Source organism: Pseudorasbora parva, chromosome 20 (genome assembly GCF_024679245.1).
Source record: "Pseudorasbora parva isolate DD20220531a chromosome 20, ASM2467924v1, whole genome shotgun sequence".
In the NCBI taxonomy this organism is placed as follows: Eukaryota; Metazoa; Chordata; class Actinopteri; order Cypriniformes; family Gobionidae; genus Pseudorasbora; species Pseudorasbora parva.
This window is the reverse complement of record NC_090191.1, coordinates 22979402-22991852: the sequence shown is the minus strand read 5'-3', so window position 1 is coordinate 22991852 and position 12451 is coordinate 22979402. Positions and strand designations below refer to the sequence as shown.

At 37.6% G+C, this 12451-nt stretch overlaps 1 protein-coding gene across 28 annotated transcripts in view; it reads right to left on the bottom strand.

Moving 5' to 3' along the window:
• celf2 (cugbp, Elav-like family member 2) overlaps positions 1-12451 on the bottom strand; it is a 185533-nt gene that overhangs the window by 7011 nt on the left and 166071 nt on the right. For 10 of the 28 annotated variants that reach the window (XM_067427595.1, XM_067427587.1, XM_067427590.1 and 7 more), the window contains 3 exons: positions 11212-11337; positions 4705-4902; positions 3012-3155 (listed from right to left, as the gene is read on the bottom strand). In XM_067427595.1, the coding sequence (XP_067283696.1) occupies positions 3012-3155; positions 4705-4902; positions 11212-11337 (468 nt within the window). The remainder of the gene's footprint in view (positions 1-3011; positions 3156-4704; positions 4903-11211; positions 11338-12451) is intronic. The other 18 variants (XM_067427593.1, XM_067427608.1, XM_067427600.1 and 15 more) reach the window with 6 other exon arrangements.

The window sequence follows — 12451 nt, the reverse complement described above, 5'->3', positions numbered from 1 at the left end:
ATGCAACTAAACTACAGTGTGAAACAGACCATACATTTGAGAAAAAAATGGGAAAATCCCAAACTATTCACACTGAGAATGGAGTATAAAGCCCAGGACACACCAAGCCGCTTCTCGTCGGTTATCCTGACCAGCCTGACCCACATCAAGATGTTTGGTCTGGGAACACACCGTTGGCGGGGCACAATCTGAGGGGCGGGATAAACGGTTGACTTTCAAACTCCCTCTGTGTGCAATTGGATAGTGCTACAACCAGAGCAACGTGAAGCAGAGCTAGTTGATAGATTAAACGTTCGCCGTATCCAGTCGGAAAAACTCAGAACACATCTTCCCTTCTTAAGAATGACTTCAGGGTCGCTCTCTGTTCTTTTTTCAAATAAAAGCTTAACCCCAAGTCTTCCAGAGTCGCGGTCAAAGCTGATTCGAAAGACCGCCATTTGCTATCATCTTTGCTTTCAAGTAGCAGCATGTTAAGCCCGCCCACCGACTCTATACACAATGGCCCTCATTTATCAAAAGTGCGTACACCAAATTTCCAGCGTACACCTTGCGTACACCCAAACCCACGGTGACTTTGAGATTTATCAATATGGACGTTGGCGTACGGCACGCTCAAATCCTACGCCAGCTCAGGAGGTGGTGTACGCACGTTTGAGTTAGTGGGAAAATGCGCAGAAAAGCAATTCCTAACGCCACAAAACGCACTGACAAGATATGCTATATGACCCACTGTTAAAAACCACAACAACATTCAGTGTTTATTTTTGTGCAAAATGAACGTCAATGTTTAATTTGTGTGACTTTACCAAAGCGTTTGATTTGTAGGCATATATTCCTCCAGTCGCGAGCCTGTGCGCTTCATCTGACGTTTCAGGCCCGCGCCTGGCTCAGCAGCTGCGCACGGGACTAAAATAATTCAGACTGACAAAATAATAAAAATTACATTCTTCTTTTAAATAATAATAGTAATAAAATCAATAAAAACGACACTCTTCTTCTAAATAACAAGCGTCATTAAGAATAATAATCATAATAATAAGAATAAGAATCTTACAAATTGTCATGTAATTATTAATGTGAATGAATCTTACTCCACATCACATCATCATCACTATTGTACACCACCCCAATACATGTGCCGTGATACGAAATTAAATGCTAATTGTTTCAAAACGTGCTGTAAAATAATGCATTGTGATGGTAATTTATCATCCAAACAGCTTTAAACTGCTGGAGTGCGCTTCTCAACCTCCTAAGAGTACTCGTAATTTAGGTCCATATTTTGTTTTTGTAGGTGCCTTTAATCCCACTCTTTAAACTCCCAAATAAAACAGTTTCGTTTTTTTTTTCACTTCCCTGGTGATGGTCTCGATGGGCGCGTCTCAATCATCTCACTAGTTCAGTAGTCAGGGCACTGATCAGGGAGTCAGCCCATTGACTTATTTCCTAATCAGTGCCCTGACTAGTGGACTAGTGAGATGATTGAGCGCGCCCGATCTCCACGTCGGAGAAGTTTCGCTTCTTTGCCGTCTTCTGTTTGTCCATGACGTAAAATGAGGGCGTGGGAGAGGCGGAGACTTGAATATATAGGGGCGTGTTATTCTAATGACGATCGTTTTCAGCCGCCGCATTTATCAAGGGCAAGAATTGCGTACACCTGGATTGCAGAGGTGCGCACAGCTTCATAAATCAGGCGGTGAGAGGAGTGTAAGCATAATCTTACGCCAACATATACACCGGTTTCTACGCAAGATTGATAAATGAGGGCCAATGTGATTGGCCTGACTTGAGTTTGGTTTTTCCAGCTTGCAAGCCAACATAGAGTTATTTTCAAGCCAAATTATATTTGCTGCCGCAAGTGTGCTTCTTGATTTCTAGGTGACTTGTTGCATCTCGCCTAAAAAGCTGCGCTTGAACACACTGAAGTGACTAAAGGTTACTGTCAACCAGCACGTGCGCCTGTGTGTAAGTAAATATGCCTATATCAGCAGCAGTGTTGCCAATTCTGCGGTTTTGCCAATTCCTAATTTTAACAGTTGTTGGAAGGTCAATAATGTTTCATGGGTTAATTTCCACCCCCGTAAGTACGATTTCGGCGCTCCAGCACCTCCAGGCGTACAAAATCAGAGAAGAATTTGGCTGCCTGATTGAGAAAAAACTCATTTGGCTATTTTTGGGCAACTTTTGACTCGCCATTGGGCTTCTTTTATTGCACAGATCTATTTTTGTCATTTTAAAAAACCTTAAACAAAGTAACACTCGCTTACCATTTTAAACACAAAATCACTTTGCTTATTCAAGTCGGCTCATGCTATTAATTTAATATTTGCGATTTAGAATGGTCAGGTAAGAAGATTATAACAGAAAAGAAAATTATAACAGCCTTCTGTCTTGGCTTCTTTGCTCGCCTTTATCACTTTCGTGCACCGATTTATTCGCTAAACTGAACAGCCAATCAGATTTCTCTCTTTCCAACGTATGATGACTGTTTCATCATGCTGAATTGGCCCCAAAAACCCGGATGGCATCTGACTAGAGCCAACAATATGGACAAACAAAGCCAAAAAAACCAAACTCAGAAACGGCCCGATGATGTCCGATGGCTGACCGTCGGGCTTGGTGTGTCCTGGTCTTAAGGCTCCTGCATAAAAATGCAGAACAGTATTTCATGAAAGGGTACATAAAATCAAATGATTAGCTGCAAATATGCAACAAAAAAGAGACTTTCTATTTGGCATGAACATTTTTTATAAATAAATATAATGGCATTACTACCATAATTTTTTTTTAGTATATATATATATATATATATATATATATATATATATATATATATATATATATATATATATATATATATATATATATATATATATATATATATATATTGTCTTTTATATTGTCAAATTATATTGTCAAATGACTGGTTTAATGTAAAATTAAATACACCTTATAAGCCTTAAGGGCATAACTGTTGCTGATAAATTCTGTGTTTGCATGTCACTTCATACCAAAGCACTTGCTCAGATTGGTCTGTTTGTCGATAAAGACTTTGGCAGACACCACATTTCCGAAAGGCATGAACATCTGTAGGATGTCCTGGTCCCCAAACTCCTGTGGCAGGTGGTAGATGAACAGGTTGGCTCCTTCAGGTCCTGTTTCACGCGCAGAAAACATACACGTGTCCACATTTAGTGAGGAATCCATGCGTGCCTATGCGTGCCTATGGCCTATAGACCATTAAGGAATGTCAATCAATACTGAACAATTCAAAATTAAGATTCACTCTGAAACTGCCATTGTATTTACTATAATATATTAAGTAGTATAATTTACTAAAAAAACAAATCTAAAATAAATGTAAATATAACATTTTATATTAGAGCTCAACTAATAATGTTAAATTTTTTCTCAATATTTAAGGGTTTTTCCTTAATGGGTTATCAGTCACATTGCTGTCCGTACCTTTATTTTGTTCAAGATTTACAAAAAATATATACATGCACAATGTAAAACATGAATCCATTTTCCAAACCGTGTTTTTGTATTACCCCGAATCATTATGGTACACTTGTAATAAGTGTTTATATTGGGACTTGTGGTGTGGCAAGCAGCGGGGCGAGGGACCGCGAGAGCGGGGCGAGGGACCGCGAGAGCGGGCCGGTGATTAATGTTAACGAGTGCCAGCTGCGTGGCCACACCACAGGACTATTTCAGACTGGTCTGGTAAAAACCGCTGCGGAGGAGCACAGTCCCTGCGTGATCCTCCATAGACATAAACGTTCTTCCGCAAGACAAATGCAATTCTGTTTATTAACCACTAGAGCGCAAAAAGTTACGGACTGCAGCTTTAAACTAAATTCTAAATATTTACCATATTCAATATTTCGGTAACACTTCACAAAAAGGTCTAATTTGTTAACATTATATTCTGAATAAACTAACATTAACAATGAGCAATACATTTGTTACAGTATTTATTAATCTTTGTTAATGTTAGCCATTCATGTTAGTTCACAGTGCATTAACTAATGTTAACAAATACAACTTTTAATTGTAATAATGTATTAGTAAATGTTCAAATTTACATGAACTAAGACTAATAAATGCTGTAAAAGTATTGTTCCTTCTTAGTTCATGTAACTAAAGCATTAATGCAAACTATTGAAGCCTTATTGTAAATTGTTACCAATATTTTGCAAATCAGTTATCGGACACACACACACATATATACACTCACACACACATCAGTGTCCGATAACTGATTTGCAAAATATTGGTAACAATTTACAATAAGGCTTCAATAGTTTGCATTAACTATTGTTCTTTGCTATATATAATATAGCAAAAAACAAACTACCTGCCAAATAAAAAGGATTTAGAAAAAAAATTAAACATTAAATAACATGGTCAAATAATGAATATGTAAAAATATATACACATTAATAAAAAATAAAAAAAATAAACTTTTAAAGATGCATATTTACAGATTTTTTTATTTATTTACGAAATTACGAGTGAAATGTTTTCAAAGGAAATATTTACTATGTATATATTAAACCATGTCAAATTGTAGCCTCAAACTCTTCAAACTCTCTTGTAGCCTCAAACAACTTTCTTGACTTTTGTCACTAATGTAGTTCCATACTCGCTGCTCTACTTAACTGAAGTTGAACTAGTTTAAACTGTACACTGTGTCCATACCCTCTTTCTGGCTGCCCGCAGCGCTCTGTTGCTGCAGTAGGGACTGGCTGTAGAGGGTGGGCAGGGCGGCAGCCGCGTACTGTTGGATCCCTGAGTAGGCCTGTGTGAGAGCGTCCATGGGCCCGGCCGACCCGTTACTCAGGCCTGTGCTGCCCAGCCCGCCGTTCAGAGCTGCCATACCTGAGAGCATGTGAGCAACTTTACATAAAACCCAACAATAAAGAAAAAAGAAGTGCTCTTACTCGTTAGAATTTGGACTCAGGGTGTGTTTCTACAACAAAGCACAACACAACACGCACAAAAAACAAAAAAAAACAACAACACGTGAACAGAAAGGAAAACAGCAAACGCTGCTTGACGAAACGACAGAATCACGAAGGACACTCAAAACGTCACAAAGGACATCACGTCATAAACGGCACCCACTCACACACATATACACACAAACACACATATACAGAAGATACATAATATACCGACCGGTGTATGCAAATGAGGAGCGCGGCCTACACATGCACACTAATGTCACAATAGCAGCACGAAACGATCACCACGGCGACCCTCAGACACACAGAAATATCTGACCAATCACCTTTTTAACCTCACACAGTGGAACTCTACATCTAATCATCTCATTATTCGTGTCAGCGATCTTGGCTGTATTAAAAAGGGGTTGTGGGGAAAACATTAAACTTTTAATAAAATACAAATGCAACCTTGGATCCATTAAAGGCAGAAACCCTGACTGCTGAAACAGTTGCACATGTGCTTCAGGGAGTAACTTCTGGAAACATATGGGTAGCATCAGTGCAGAGGAACTTATATATTCCTCTATATATAAAAGTATATATCTGTGATCCAAAGCTGAACTTTCAGTATCATTTCTCCAGTCTTCTGTGTCACATGATCCTTCAGAAATCATTCTAATATGATGATTTGGTGCTCAAGAAACATTTATTATTATATCAATGTCAATTACTGTATTTGTTAACGTTTTTTTAGAGAAAACGCAAAAGCATTTAAATATAATTTCCTCCAATCTTATATTGTTTTTCCATCACCACGTCCCTTTTTATAAGTAATCATTATATATAATTATAAGTAAAATATATAAAAATATAAAATAAAAATATATTTAGATTAAAAAAAACTACATTTTAAAGAAAATACAATATTTTTATTGCATTTTAAATATAACATACATTTTTAAGGTCCATAATTATAACAAACCTTAGCACTCGCTTCAGCTATAGCTATAGACTATCTAGCGATAGACTTCTAATTGTTATAAAATTGTTATAAAAAAATGGTTATTATTGTATCTGTTTGATTATCAAATAATCTGTCAATTATTTCTGTAATAAACAGATTAGCTGGATATTCCATTTTGTTCAAAGCTCTTCTTGGGCTAGTGACAGTCTATATAAATCAGATTTTTGTATTTTTGTAGCTATGACAGAAAAAAATATATTTTAAACTATAGAATCCCTTGTGGCAACCAATATTCATAATGTAAAACAACACAGCATATCATGCTAGCATAGAAGCAGTTGTGTTCACATACTGTGTACAGAGTATATTTTTAGTTCCTTAGTGTGTGTGTGTGTGTGTGTGTGTGTGTGTGTGTGTGTGTGTGTGTGTGTGTGTGTGTGTGTGTGTGTGTGTGTGTGTGTGTGTGTGTGTGTGTGTGTGTGTGTGTGTGTGTGTGTGTGTGTGCGCGTGCGTGTGTGTTTATAAAGACTGATTCATGAGTATTTACTGACTGGCCTTTTGGCTTGACGGCCTGGAAACAATAAATGATGAGCGAAGTGCTTGGACGGCCAGCTCCCTCATTTATCCAGCAATAATTACAATACTGACCTTTTATATTCAATTACACTATACAGCCTCTTAAATGAGCACCGGGAGTGTGTGTATGTGCGAGAGAGAGTCATTTGAATGAATTTAAATTGTAGACGTTCTGTTGGAGAAAGCTTGATTTATAAAACTAGAAACCTGGCTAAAAGGTCACTGGTGGAGATAGAGATTTTGCCCGCGTACCGACACAGACTGACATATACACATGCACAGGCCACAGTGATCTTTAGCTCATCTATTCATACTAATTACATTCCGCGACGCCCATTAGGTACATTCTAGTATTAAATGAATAGTTCTGGTCTTGAATGCTGATTTGTCAATACAGCATTCCAGTCGTGCTAAAATACACAATGAGGTAACAGCTATAATATGAAACATCTGCCTACCGGCTCATGTGTATATCACAACGCCTACAGAAACCAACTATTAAGCTTAAAGGGTTAGTTCCCCCAAAATTTTAAATTCTGTCATTAATTACTTACCCTTATTTTGCTAGATACCAGTAGGACCTTTGTTCATCTTCAGAACACAAATGAAGATTTTTTTGTTGAAATCCAATGGCTCAGAAAAGCCTCCATTGACACCAATGTCATTTTCTCTCTCAAGAACAATAAAGGCACTAAAGACGTTGTTACAAAGCCCATCTCACTACAGTGGCTCTACAATAATTTTATGAACCGATGAGCATAGTTTTTGTGTGCAAAAAAAACTAAATAACCACTTAAATAGCGATGGCCGATTTCAAAACATAGCTTCTTAAAGCCTCAAAGCATTTTGAATCAGTGTATCGGTTCATGATTTGGATCGCGCGCCAAACTACTGAAATCACGCGACTTTGGCGATCCAAATGCTGAATTGATATGTTAATTTATTAAGCGCCGAGGCTTTACAAAGCAGTGTTTTTAAATCGGCCCATCACTATATAAGTTGTTATTTCGGGGGTGGGGGTGGGGGGTTTGCCCACAAAAACTGTTCTCATCACTTCATAAAATTATTGTAGAGCCACTGTAGTGAGATGGGCTTTGTAACGACGTCTTAAGTGCCTTTTATGGGTTTTGAGAGAGGAAATTTCATTGGTATCAATAAAGGCCTGTCTGAGTCATCGGATTTCAACAAAAATATCTTCATTTGTGTTCCGAAGATGGACAGAGGTCTTACTGGTGTCAAACGACATGAGGGTAAATAATTAATGACAGAATTTTCATTTTTGGGTGAACTAACCCTTTAAAGAACAGTGCAGTTTCAAACCCATAACAGTTTTGAAGCGCAAATAAAGATTTTTTTTTTTTATGAAACCTGTCCTTCCATTGAAAGTCCATTCCACCAAAACTTTGAAGCTTCAAAAATTTTAATTGAGAACTAATGAAGTTTGATAGTGCAGTGATCTTGATCATGACGATGTACACTCACCTAAAGGATTATTAGGAACACCATACTAAAATACTGTGTTTGACCCCCTTTCGCCTTCAGAACTGCCTTAATTCTACATGGCATTGATTGAAGGTGCTGAAAGCATTCTTTAGAAATGTTGGCCCATCTTGATAGGATAGCATCTTGCAGTTGGCGGAGATTTGTGGGATGCACATTCAGGGCCCGAAGCTCCCGTTCCAACAATTCCCAAAGATGCTCTATTGGGTTGAGATCTGGTGACTGTGGGGGCCATTTTAGTACACTGAACTCATTGTCATGTTCAAGAAACCAATTTGAAGTGATTTGAGCTTTGTGACATGGTGCATTATCCTGCTGGAAGTAGCCATCAGAGGATGGGTACATGATAGTCATAAAGGGATGGACATGGTCAGAAACAATGGTCAGGTAGGCCGTGGCATTTAAACGATGCCCAATTGGCACTAAGGGGCCTAAAGTGTGCCAAGAAAACATCCCCCACACCATTACACCACCACCACCAGCCTGCACAGTGGTAACAAGGCATGATGGATCCATGTTCTCATTCTGTTAACCAAATTCTGACTCTACCATCTGAATGTCTCAACAGAAATCGAGACTCATCAGACCAGACAACATTTTTCCAGTCTTCAGCTGTCCAATTTTGGTGAGCTTGTCCAAATTTTAGCCTCTTTTTCCTATATGTAGTGGAGATGAGTGATACCCAGTGGGGTCTTCTGCTGTTGTAGCCCATCCACCTTAAGGTTGTGCGTGTTGTGGCTTCACAAATGCTTTGCTGCATACCTCAGTTAGTTCAGTCAAAGTTGCTCTTCTATCAGCTTGAATCAGTCGGCCCATTCTCCTCTGACCTCTAGCATCAACAAGGCATTTAAGCCCACGGGACTGCCGCAAACTGGATGTTTTTCCCTTTTCACACCATTATTTGTAAACCCTAGAAATGGTTGTGTGTGAAAATCCCAGTAACTGGGAAGATTGTGAAATACTCAGACCGGACCGTCTGGCACAACAACCATGCCACACTCAAAATTGCTTAAATCACCTTTCTTTCCCATTCTGACATTCAGTTTGGAGTTCAGGAGATTGTCTTGACCAGGACCACACCCCTAAATGCATCGAAGCAACTGCCATGTGATTGGTTGATTAGATAATTGCATTAATGAGAAATTGAACAGGTGTTCCTATTAATCCTTTAGGTGAGTGTATTTCTAAACTTTTTGAAGCTTTGATGGGATAGACGTTCAATGAGGGACATAAATCTATCAGGTTTCATTACAAATATCTATTGTGTTTTGAAGATGAACAAAAGTCTTATGGGTTTGGAACGACATGAGGTTGATTAATTGGTAACAAATCTTTAATTTTTGGGTGAATAATCTCTTGAATAAGACCATTCTGCCATCATTTACTCACCCTCATACCGTTCCATACCCATATGTATGAAATCCTTTCTTTTGTAAAACACAAAATGATATTCTTCGTTATTTTTTCTCTATACAATGAACGTCAATGGGACAGATGCATTGGACCCTATTAACTTTCACTGTATGGGGAAAAAATATATACTGTAACATTTTCAATGTATTTTCTTTGTGTTCCATTTTTCCACGTCGAACAGCCTCTCCCAGCTCTTCATGGAAAAACCTAGTCTAAAATTATTCAAAACCTAAATGCGTAACAGAAAACAGAAACATATATACAAGATACATACACACTCACACATACACACAATAGCGACAAAACAATTGCACGTCTATAGAAACACCCAGAGCGATGGTTTAGCGGTATGTTAGCATGTGTGAATGTGTGGAGATGTGGCCGAGTGGTGCAAACACACTCACGACTAGGGGTGTAACGATTCGTTTTAACAATGATTCGATTCGTATCATGATTTGAGGTTGTCGATATGATTCAAGGACGATATTGGTTCATTTAGAACGATACGATCCGAAACTATTCAGTTACTTGAAATCGATTCAGTAACGTTTTAGCCAAAAATGTAAATCAGTGTGACTGAAATAAATTTGTGCAGGTGAACTTTCTTAGATTCCTGTTGTTTATTTTAAGGTAATCCGGTATAAATTAATTATGGATATAAACAAACAAGTAAACAATTAATGGCAAATGTGTTCACATTTTATTTGAATAAAGTCCAACCAACAGTTTAGGTTGAATTAACAGGAAGTTAACCTTTTCTGCTCTCATTTTGAATAAAAGTACAGTAAGTGCAACCAACATACTACTACTGCTACTTCTGCTTATTTTTCAAAATAAAAATATTACAATATTAATATCAAAAATAAAGTGCAACTAACATCTCTTCAGGTTTAATTAACAGTAGGTTTACCTGCTACTTTTGCTGTTGTTTTTCAACATAAAAATAATACAAATATAATATTAATATAAAAAAAAATAAAGTGCAACCAACATTTCTTTAGGTTGAATGAGCAGTGGCTGAACCTGCTACTATTACAAACAGCGAGCGACTTATTTCGAAAATCTCTGTCTTTTCTAAAGCCAAAGTTTTTCCACACACTCAACCGCAATGGTGGCTTGATCATTTCTCGCTTGTTGGCTTCTCCCGTCATCCTCCATGCTATGTTTTGTTTTGTTTGCACTGCAGCTAAGAAAGTTATTAAAAGTGCTAAGAAAAAACATCCATATAAAGTCTGACGCGCTAAAATGAAATGCGTTATTCCCTATTATCAATACAATCTATTGATTACCTTTTAAAACAATATTAGATCGAAATATGTCATCCGAAAGGCCAACTTGCCAAGCACAGATCGATGTAGTTCATAGGATCATAGGACTATAAATTGATACATCGTTGTAAGTAGATGAATTGTTACACCCCTACTCATGACTACAAGGGATGGGCTACTTTTGACTTAGCAAATGAATTTGATCAGATCTGATTTGATTTAACAATGAGGCATTTTACAAATCGAACACAAACAGTTTCAATATTTTAGCAGGACGTAATATGAGGGATTCACCCAACAAACTCTCACTGAAGCCCAGAGAGATGCCCTTGCTTTAGTTGTAAGTTCAGAGTAAATCGATTAAAAACATTCTTTGTGTGTGTGTGTGTGTGTGTGTGCGTGTGTGCGTGCGTGCGTGCGTGCGTGCGTGTGTGTTTGTGTCCGGTAGATTGTGGGCATCTCTATGAGCAGTGGGGGGCTGGTATGAGATGATGTTGTATGGATTGGAATGGAGAGGCCGATGGACGGTAGTACTCACTGTTGACGCTACCTGCTAGTGCATTTATGTTATTGAGGCCCACGGTGGCCCCGGCCAGACCCTGCAATGTCCCCAGAGAACCCAGGGAACCCATTGCACCCGCGTTGGAGTTAGCCGTGGAACCTGCTGTGGGGAAAGACAGACAGAGAGGGAAGGAGAGACAGGAGGAGAAATGAAAGAGGGAAAAAGAGAGATGTTTGATTGTACACATACAGTCGATCATATGATACTGAAATGGTTAAATATACATATAAAGCTTTGGTGAAGGAACACAAAGGGAAGGATGCATGGATGGGTGATTGATTTACTGATAAATGGCAGCGCTAGGCAATATATTGAATATTCATGATATATTAACATCAACTTTAAACACAAAATAAAATTAAGCAATGTGAATATTGCAATAGTTTTATTGCTCAATGCATCTAAATATTAAGTTTCCAAAACGGGTATCATTAGACTAATTTTGCTATTAAGTTTTGTCTAATAAATATCTGTTACAACGAATCAAATCAAAATGCACTATTCACAATGTTTTAGTAAATTTATTTGTAGATACAAGTAAATGTTCCTGTTTATTATTGTGTATTATTTCATATTACATTGATGCATGTAAATGAATCTAATTAAATGTTTGTTTTCCTTGTGGAAAGTGTGGAAAAAATCCATTGATTATTTACCAATTATTTTAATAAATAGTTTTTTGCATTTAATATTTATTTTGCATAATCTACTTCGATACATTTTTCAATACAAAAAAAATCACTCTATTATTACACTTAATATCATCAAAAAGCTGGCATGTTTTTTTTCATTCCCCCCCCCCCCCCCCCCCCCGCTATATCATGCAGTTCAATAAAGTGGATAAGATGGATGGATGGCCGGATGGCTAGATATCTGCATGCATTATAATTTATTGATTACTAAACGAGATTTGAAAAAAAAATTGCAGAAAAAAAGACAAGATAAAAGTCAACCACAATAATGAAGATTATAGTAATCATGAAGATGATGACGGCGATAACGTTTTCAGAGCAATAAAAGACAAACAAAACATCCCTCGAAACAAAAGAAATCTTTTCCCTCTGCTTCATTAGCATTTATGCAAGTTGGAAAGAAATTTTCACGTTTCAAAGTGAGACACAAAGAAGCTAATCTATCCATAGGACCATGTGTCACACTAGTGTGTCTCCTGCTTTCACATTTCAACTTTTCCAAAATGAGTGGAGCACGGTTAAAG